The sequence below is a fragment of the Microtus oregoni genome, unplaced genomic scaffold (genome assembly GCF_018167655.1).
Source record: "Microtus oregoni isolate MIOR12 unplaced genomic scaffold, Mior012 000056F_ref0000123, whole genome shotgun sequence".
Classification (NCBI taxonomy): domain Eukaryota; kingdom Metazoa; phylum Chordata; class Mammalia; order Rodentia; family Cricetidae; genus Microtus; species Microtus oregoni.
Window position 1 is genome coordinate 3,315,239 of NW_024543832.1, and position 10,256 is coordinate 3,325,494.

Genomic DNA, 10,256 nt, shown 5'->3' on the forward strand with positions numbered 1-10,256 from the left:
AGGGCACTGGATGTCTTCAGACCAGGTCCCTTACAGCAGCGCAGCATGGGCTCAACACTAGATGGAACATCAAGACCTGAGGTCCTAAGTCATAATCATACATTTGATTATGCCAGTGGAAAGAAGTTACATATAGAATTACAGATGCAACTGCTGATATTATGATGACAATGACTAGATGTCTGACACCTCATGTTTGAAAAATTATAGCCTTCTTATATGTATATACAATTGATGTTTGTCCTTCCAGTAAAGCTCTCATATAATGACTAAATACATATGTGCAATATAACTTAACAAAGAAGTTTTACTGTACAAAGTTTGGAGTCCTGCCACAGTAACTACATCACAAGTATTATATGGTCATTGTAATTATTTAAGGTTATTACTGTTTCGTGTTATTGAGGACAGGAAACCTTGGAGTATCAGGAATCTTTATCACACCCTAGATGTTCCCCTAACCTACTATATTTTCTTTCCTGGTGAACACTTTGTCTACAACATCCCTGCTGGTAGTGAGAATCCTCAAATGGATTTGTTCCTGAGCACACAGGAAACCTGCTCACTGTGTCTGCTGCACAGTCATGCAAGGCTGTGTCCTCAGTGACAAGAGAGCCCAGCATCAGTGTGAACTGATTCTTTACTATGTCTGTTGACATACTGGTGGACATTTTAGGGACACGTGTACACTGCCAACCTGACTTTATCAATTTTTCTCTCAGATCAGGTAAGTTGTCCCTGAAGATGAACAACCAGAAGGAGGATGTCATCTCCGGGGAGCCAGATGGTTTATGTGACCTTATTAATTTAACCAGGGCAGCATAAGTAACCATGGGGGCAGCTTATTTAATGGAACCTCGTGGTTTCCTTTTGTTCCTGATTGAAACAGGGTCCCAAATTCTGCCACATTCTCTGGAAATAGTTGTGTACTCAGACTATCCTTGACCTGCTAATTTCCTTGCCTACTACACCTCCTGAGTGCTGGGATTCTTGGCTTCTGCTCAATAACCCAGACTATCAAAGGAAATTGTTTCTTATTTTATTTTACTTTTAAAATTATTTTGTGTTCCAAATTTATCAGCACACCTTGTTCATGCTTGGAACTTTTGAAGGCCAGAAGTGGGTATTAGACACCATGGAAGAAAAGTTGCAAAGAGTTATGAGCTTCTATGTAGGAGCTAGGCACTGGAAACAAGTCCTCGGGATGAGCAGCAAATTCTCCATGATCCTGTGTTACAATTTAAGTTAAGGTTCGAAGGAAGTACAAGCCTTTATACAAATAATTACTCCTGATGTTTTTCCAAGAGAGAAAAAAATATAGTTTAATTTGATTTGATTTAAAAGTGTTTTGTTCCACAATTATCATTTTCACTTTTATTGAAAATAGATATTTTTCATGTAGTATATTATGCTTATTATTTCCCCTTTGTCTATTTATCCAAGTACCCACCCATACTCAGTCATAAGATTCTAATTAAATTCAGTGGTTCACAAATAAAAAGAATCACAAAATAAGACATGCTGATGAAAATAATGTCTTTTACAAAAGAGGGGCAGAAAAAGAAAGGAGAGTGAGAGTCAAGGTTGTAATAATAGGAGCGGTGGGGCTGAGTCCCAGGCACCCCGGCCACCTGGCTAGCTTATGCTCCAAAATAACAACACACAAATGGTATTCTTTTAAACACTGCTTGGCCCATTATATCTAGCCTCTTCTCGGCTAACTCTCGCACCTGGACTAGCCCATTTCTAATAATCTGTGTAGCCCACGAGGTGGCTTACCAGGAAGATTCTAGCCTACATCCATCCTGGGTCGGAGCTTCATCGCGTGTGCCCGGGAGAGGGGAGCATAGCGTCTGATCCAGAGAGCAGAGCTCACTTCCTCTTCCTCCCAGCATTCTGTTCTGTTTACTCCTCCCACCTATGTTTTAACCTATGAGGCCAAGCAGTTTCTTTATTACTTAACCAATGACCTTCCTCCATCACAAGGTGACTAAAGTTAATTACATTTATTTATAAAACTGTCAAATAAAAAATTGAAAACTGAACAAAAATAGGTATTTACTGGCATCAAGAAGAGCTCAGATCCTCTCTCGGTTTGAGGTTCACACCTATAAAGACTTAATCAGGTGAGATGTGAAATGATTTTGGAATTTAATAACTGGGCCAAGATTGCCTGTGGGCTCCTGTCTGAATCCCAAAGAATGAAACAAAGAATCTCACTGGTGCATTGTCTCTCATCAAAACAAATTCTCCAGATTCCTTCAAGATTCCTCAGAGTCTAATGCATGGGGTCATGGGAAAATGCAGCAGGTGTTGAGCAGTTTGATGCACCAGACAAATGATCCCCCAGAAAGGTCATGTGGTTACTAGCTATGGAAGATTTGCTCCTGTATGTAATTTCTCTCATGAGCCCCTTCATTTCTTCCCTAAGAACAGCTGTGGGGTTCTTTCTGTGACTCTTTGGAAATGGGTTTTACATTTATCCAGGCATGCATATAGCTGTGATAGGTCAAGAGGATAAATTCTGTTTAGGCTGTATAACTTTGATGGATAGACACAATACTAGGATATTTTACAGTACTCAGACTTTTACATAGGTTCTCTGTCACAAAGACGGCCTTTTCCACAGACAGTAAGCTTTGGACATCAGAGCAGATTCAAAGCAGTTTGGTAGCATCTGGAGGCAAATATTAGGATGCCTCTAGAAACAAAAAAGTAGTCATTTTCCTGGGTGTTCTTTGTTGCTGATTTAAGGTCAGAGCTTGAAGAAACTTTAGTCTGCATGTGCTCCCTACCACGCAAGGTCAAACTAATTCATGGTTATTGTTAAGTCTTAAGTTTAAATGCTATTTTCTGTCCAGGAGCCCTTACCAATTTAGAGCTACAAACATGGGTCAGTGTGACATTGCTGACCTAAGAGAAACTACATGGCTTATTATGGGCTATGAGAATGGGCTGGGCCCTGAAAATGTGACAATATTGTCTAGATTTTTGGCTATGAGACAGCAGCATTGAGGAGCAGCAGTGGCAGCATAGAGACAGACAGAGATGATTGTGTGGAGCTGTGTGAGAGCTGCTGCAGAATGTGAGTGAAGAGAGTGTGTGCTGAGTGAGAGATGAAGCATGGAAGAAGTGTGAGAGAGTGAATGAGTGATTCCGAGTGAATGAAGAGAATGTGAATAATGCAGAAGTGTGAAGTGTGTGTGTGTGTGTGTGTGTGTGTGTGAACAACTGTGTGAGAGAGCTGTGTGAAATAGTTGCTACTACATGTAGGAGCTGTGCCTAGGAACTGTGCAGAGTGCTGAATTGTGTGAGAGAGACATAAATGAGATGTTTAGCTGTGTTTATATTTGTGACTGTGTGGAGGCAAGGAAAATGAAGCTGTAGAGAAAAGAGATATAGAAGAGAAAAATATATAAAAGAATGATGTGTAGCCATGTGAAAAAGATGCAACTGAATGTTGAAATAGGTAACTGCAGGAGACATATCTTTGTATGTAAAGAGAGATATATTGTTGTATGTTGTGAAGGTAGCTGTGTAGAGACAGATTTTCAAACAGTATTTTTAAGATGAAGTAAAAGAGAAAGTTACCACCAGGAAAGCATGCACTTCTTCCTTTTTTCTTAGGTTAACTGCAGAAAGTTTGTTTCCTTATTTTCACTCAGATAAAAAAGTCTATCCCTCAATGCATTGTAGATTCTTTACATACCCTGGTGCTGTTGGTTTCTAAAGGAAACTGTTATATTTGGAGGAAGATCAAGGTCCCAAAGGAAATAAACCCTTCCTTAGCCAGTCTCTGCACCTGCTCCTGGGCTGACCCTGAGTTCCTGTGTTCTGTGTGCCTCCTGCTGGAAAAAAGCTTCAAAGCTGTTCCTCGCACAATTCAAGGAGTGTTGTTTGCCTGACTGTGATGTACCTCACTTTGCTTATCACAGTAATATTTGGCTGTCACTTCCACTAACACAGAAGTCAACCTTGAGGACAACTCTTCCTTTGATGTGTTTCTATAAATGAATATGAAGTTATTCTGACCGCACAGTAAGCCATACCTTCACTGTATATGAGGGGCTGAACACTGAGTTTAGTGTGCAGTAGTAAGAAATAGAATTACCTAATTGATCAAAGTAACAGAAGACATAAAGTTGAAATGTAGTAATGGAGAGAATTTGATAAAAAATTCAAGCCTATCACTTCTTACATTTATACATGCAGTCCTCAAGAAGAGGAGAGGGGCTTGGAAAACTCAGAGTGCTTACCTGTGACAGAGCCTGGATCCCCGTCCACTAGTTTCATATGAATTACTGACACTTTTCCTGTCAAGAGTCCATAACCTCAGTATGAGGAAAAAGTCTATCCTAGGTTCCTGAGCTTAGTCAGCAGCTAATCATGGTAAGCATCAAGAATTGCTCTTTCTCTTGCTGACATGTTCTACATTTTCTTCAGGTGAAACATGATATACTTGTCTTAAGAAAGGCAATCACAACAGGATAATTTTTATTTTTAGAAACATGATCAATTCCTAGAGTCTATAATTGTAAAGAGGATTCCCAGAAAAGCATCAGATGGATAGGGTGCCCATATAAGAAAGAAAATTTATGCATGATCCAATTTTTAAAATTTTTTAAATACATTTTTATTTGTATTTATTGAGCTCTACATTTTTCTCTGCTCCCATCCCTGCCTCTCCCCACCCTCCTTCAATTCTCCCTCAAGGTCCCCTTGCTCCCAATTTACTCAGGAGATCTTGTGTTTTTCTACTTGCTACTTCCCATGTAGATTAGATCTTATGTAAGTCTCTCTTAGTGTCTGCATTGTTGTCTAAATTATCTGGGAGTGTGGTTTGTAGGCTGGCTTTCTTTGCTTTATGTTTAAAAACCACCTATGAGTGAGTGCATGTGATTAATTGTCTTTCTGTTTATGGGTTACCTCACTCAAAATAATGTTTTCTAGATCGAACTATTTTCCTGCCTGATAAACAGGACCAGGACTCTTATATTTCCAGGTTGGAATCCTATTATTCTGTCACCAATGCTATCTATGGAGAAGCCTAATTTGTTGCCAATGTAGCAGATTCTATACCCTCAGGATTCCACAGCTTGACACTCAGTTCTATCCTTAATCCTAAAAGAATAAGAAATTTGATTGTTACTGCCAAAAGAAATTCATGACCACAATGTATCAATAACTAAAGACATACAATTTGATTTCATAAAAGAGATTAAAGAACCTAACCCAACATCTATAACAACCCCTTCAAACAAACTGCCATTGCTTGTTTGTAGGAAATCAAGCTGGACTATGAAAGGGGATTTTGTTTGCCCAAATACTGTTGATTTGTGTTATACTGATGTGATGATAGCTTATTCCCAGCTTCTAAAAACAGTTCTAGTCCCTAAGATTTAAGAGCTGTTTATATCATAATGTATTGCTACAGTTTGTCCTATTTTGCTTTATAAAAAAGAATCATGTCAATGGAGGTGGTGACTGGTAAACATCTGGTCCAGTTGTGGCCTGCTCTGAGGCATCCTGAAACAGCATCACTTCAATCGAAGCAGTCCTTTTGAAAAGGTGACAACAATCCTAAAAGACTGATTTGACAGACAAAGGAACACTCCTAGTGATTATTTCTTTCTTTTTTTTCAGCTTTAATTGGGAAATAGACTTACAGAACCAGAAGTTCCAGTGGAGAACAGGAAAGCAGAAGAAGGGAAAGCGGGGAGCACGCCCGCAATCTTTTTTTTTTAATTTTTTTATATTTATTTATTTATTTATTAAAGATTTCTGCCTCCTCCCCGCCACCACCTCCCATTTCCCCCCTCCCCCAATCAAAAACCCCTCCCTCATCAGCCCGAAGAGCAATCAGGGTTCCCTGCCCTGTGGGAAGTCCAAGGACCACCCACCTTCATCCAGATCTAGTAAGGTGAGCATCCAAACTGCCTAGGCTCCCACAAAGCCAGTACGTGCAGTAGGATCAAAAACCCATTGCCATTGTTCTTGAGTTCTCAGTAGTCCTCATTGTCCACTATGTTCAGCGAGTCTGGTTTTATCCCATGTTTTTCAGACCCAGGCCAGCTGGCCTTGGTGAGTTCCCGATAGAACATCCCCATTGTCTCAGTGTGTGGGTGCACCCCTCACAGTCCTGAGTTCCTTGCTTGTGCTCTCTCTCCTTCTGCTTCTGCTTTGGACCTTGAGATTTCTGTCCGGTGCTCCAATGTGGGTCTCTGTCTCCGTTCATCGCCTGATGAAGGTTATTCAGGAGGATGTCTATATGTTTTTCTTTGGGTTCACCTTCTTATTTAGCTTCTCTAGGATCACGAATTATAGGCTCAATGTCCTTTATTTATGGCTAGAAACCAAATCTTTATAAGTAAAAAATATCCTCGGGGGACCCTGCCCTACAAGCAAGGTGATTGGCTGGGGCTATCCCTACATCTCCCCCTTTTTTTATTTTTATTTTTTTATTTTTTATTTTTTTATTTTTTTTATTGCGAAAAGGAGAAAAAAAACAAGTTTCCCCCTCCTCCCACCCTTCTCCCCCTCATCTCACCCTTCTCCCCCTCCCCCCCACTCCTTTCCCCCTCTCTCTCCAGTCCAAAGAGCCATCAGGGTTTTCTGCCCAGTGATAAGTCCTAGTTCCTCCCCCCTCCGTCCATATCTAGGAAGGTGAATATCCAAACTGGCTATGCTCCCACAAAGCCAGCACATTAAGCAGGATCAAAACCCCGTGCCATTGTCCTTTGCATCTCATCAGCCCTCATTGTTCGCCATGTTCAGAGAGTCCAGTTTTATCCCATGCTTTTTCAGTCACAGTTCAGCTGGCCTTGGTGAGCTCCCAATAGATCAGCTCCACTGTCTCAGTGGGTGGGTGCACCCCTCGTGGTCCCGACTTCTTTGCTCATGTTCTCCCTCCTTCTGCTCCTCATTGGGACCTTGGAAGCTCAGTCTATTACTAGTGATTATTTCTTAGCAAGTCTCCAGGCTAATCTCTCTGTCACCTCAGTCTAAGGGCAGTTTACTGTTTCTCCGGGTTTTCTGACACACTCAGGATGTGGTTGCAACACTGTGTCTTGCACAGTAATAGACTGCAGAGTCTTCTGATGTCAGGCTTCTGAGCTCCATGTAGGCTGTGCTGGAGGATTTGTCTGCAGTCAGTGTGGCCTTGCCCTGGAACTTCTGAGCATATTTAGTTTCACCATCTGACGGATCAATCCATCCAATCCACTCCAGTCCCTGCCCAGGCTTCTGCTTCACCCAGTGCATATAGTAGCTAGTGAAGGTGTATCCTGAAGCCTTGCAAGACATCTTCACTGAAGCCCCAGGCCTCACCAGCTCAGCCCCAGACTGTAGCAGCTGGATCTGTGAGTTCACACCTGCAGAGAGAAAGGCAAAGTGGATGCCATTGTCACCTGAGAGTGTGGAAATCTGCAATTGTGGAGAGTGTTACCTGTAACTGCTGCCAATAGGAAGAGGACAATATAGCTCCATCCCATGGTGAGAACCTTGTGTGCTCAGTGACTGTAGAGAGGACACTGATCATATGATGTTATGGTGTGTGCGTGTCCCTGTATTAACCACCATACGTTCATGTGATTTGCATATTCACGAGCAGGGAACTTCTTAAATAAAGACCTAGTCCAGTTGGAGAAAAAGGAGGTACAGGGCACCTGGGTCAGGTAGCAAGATGATGAGGTTCAAATTCTAATCTTTTCTGGGAAAATGATCTCATACTTCTTCCTTGAGCACTGTGCAGACCCTCTGTAAGTACATAGAGAACCTACAGAACCCATACAAAGAAAAGTGATTATAATTTCCTCATCCGTCTTGAAAAGCAAACAGTCTTCCACGTTTCTGTCTGCCTTCATGAGTCCCTCTCCATCATGTTGCAATACTTTAAAATATTGTATTTTATTTAATGATGAGAGCAGTGCACACATGCACCAAGGGGGATGTATTTACCCCTGGGGCAATTTAAGAAATTAAATTTTTGTATTTTACAATGTAGCTGCATGCAATCAAAATAGTATTGTTAAGGCTACCAGTAGACACCTTTACATGCTCAGCAATTTCACAGGTTTCAGTCTGTCTTTGCGGTTGGCTGGATTTGTCCATGTCTTGTGCTGGAAACTATAGTGACTGTTAGCTCATGTGTGCAATGATCAAGTCAAGTAGTAACATTAGAATTCCAAGATGTTGAGGTTCAAATCCTAATCCTTTCTGGGGAAATGATCTCACACTTCTTCCCTGAGAACTGTGCAGACCTTCTATAAATAACATCAGGGCCTAAGATCTCAATTGATTCAGGCCTGAAACAGTTACTTGCCTTTGTAGTATGAGCGGTGGAGCTGCGTCCTGCCACCCGGCTAGCTTTACCCGAAATAATTACATGGAAACTGTATTCTTTTAAACACTGCTTAGCCCATTAGCTCTAGCCTCTTACTGGCTAGCTCCCACATCTAGATTAACCCATTTCTAATAATCTGTGTACTACCACAAGGTGGTGGCTTACCAGTAAGATCTTAACCTGCGTCTGTGTCGGGTGGGAGAATCACAGCGACTGACTGACTCAGCTTCTTTCTCCCAGCATTCTGTTCTGTTTACTCTGCCTACCTAATTTTCTGTCCTATAAAAGGGCCAAGGCAGTTTCTTTATTTAACCAATGAAATCAACACAAAACAGAAGACTCCCACATCACGCCTTGACACAAAATTATCAGACTGATTTATCAGGTGATTGTGATTATGAAGATGATGGCCATTAGTAATTACAAAACCTGCTAAATTTGCAGAATTTGTAGCCTCCTTTCAGATATATACAATTTATATTTGCCTTTGCACCTTGTTAAATACAAAATAAATAAAAACTGACATAAATGATCAAAACTTAACATACCATAAAAACATTTGTATATCAAAGTTTATTACATCACTTTCTCTAATAACTGAATTATAGAAACAAATATAATTGTAAACAGTTGATTTTAGGAAGAAAATGTGTTTATATATGCAATACAACAGAAATATTTTATCTAAAGGGAATAAAGAAATGGCAACACTCTCAGGAAATTCAATGCAACTATAGATAGCTATATTAGTTAAAGACCCACTTAGAAATGTAGACATTATAAGAGTATTTCATTATTAGTTTTTAGATTTTGTGACAAAACATTTATATATGCCAATACATAAAAATGTTTAAAAGAAACTGTCTAGCATAATAAGTGGAAAAACAGGCAGGTCAAGAAATAAAAGATTTTCAGGAAATATACACAGTTTACAATATCATTTTGAGTGAAAATTCTAAACATATATTAAAATAGTTACAGTTTTCAAGATGACTTTTCTTATTCTTAATTATTGATGCATGCTATGTATTATGATCAAATCTACCACAAGTATGTTCCTCTGGCTTAACTTGGGACCTTCCAATTAATCTCTTTCCCATATTCCTGACCTCTTTTCTTCCTTAACACAGTGAGTCCAATCAGTGCTATATGAATACACAATATGAACACATAGAGGTAGTATCATTCACAAATACATAGAGAACCTACAGAAGCCATACAAAGAGAAGTAATTATAATTTCCTCATCATTCTTGAAAAGCAAAAAGACTGCCACCTTTATGTGGGCCTTCATGAGTCCTTCTCAATCATGTTGTAATATTTTAAAATATTATTGCAGTTTATTTAATGATGAGAGCAGTGCACACATGCACCAAGGTTGATACATTTACCCCTGGAGTAATTTAAGAAATTAAATTTTTGAATTCTACAATGTGGTTGCAAGCAATCAAAATAGTATTGTCAAGACTGCCAGTATACACCTTTACATGCTCAGCAATTTCACAGGCTCTCAGTCTGCCTTTGTGTTTGTCTGCATTTGTTCATGTCTTATGCTGGAAACAATAGTGACTGTTAGTTCATATGTGCAATGGTCAAGTCAAGTATTAATTAGAATTCCATGAGTTTCTGCCCTATATTCTGGATCTTACATTCTTTCCAGTGCCTCTTTGTGATGATCATTGTGCTTTAGGTGGGAGGTTAAACAACTCATCTGAGATTGTGTACTCAAACATTCATTTTCAACATTTTGGGTAGTCATGAATGTCTGCATTAATCATGAAACTCAGCACAGAAGAAATTCTGGGATCAAGGCTGAGAGGAGCATCAACTTATTGGAAATAGACATAGATATTTGTAAGACAGTTTGACAATATGGCGATACAAGTAGGATCTACTAGGTAAGTAGTATGTCATCT

The 10,256-nt window shown here is 39.9% G+C and overlaps 1 gene segment (V, D, J or C); it reads right to left on the reverse strand.

The window, feature by feature from the left end:
• Positions 1-7,041: 7,041 nt before the first annotated feature.
• LOC121438606 lies at positions 7,042-7,490 on the reverse strand. The segment is given in 2 exon segments: positions 7,042-7,370; positions 7,445-7,490. Coding segments are annotated over 2 exon segments (375 nt in total).
• Positions 7,491-10,256: the final 2,766 nt, after the last annotated feature.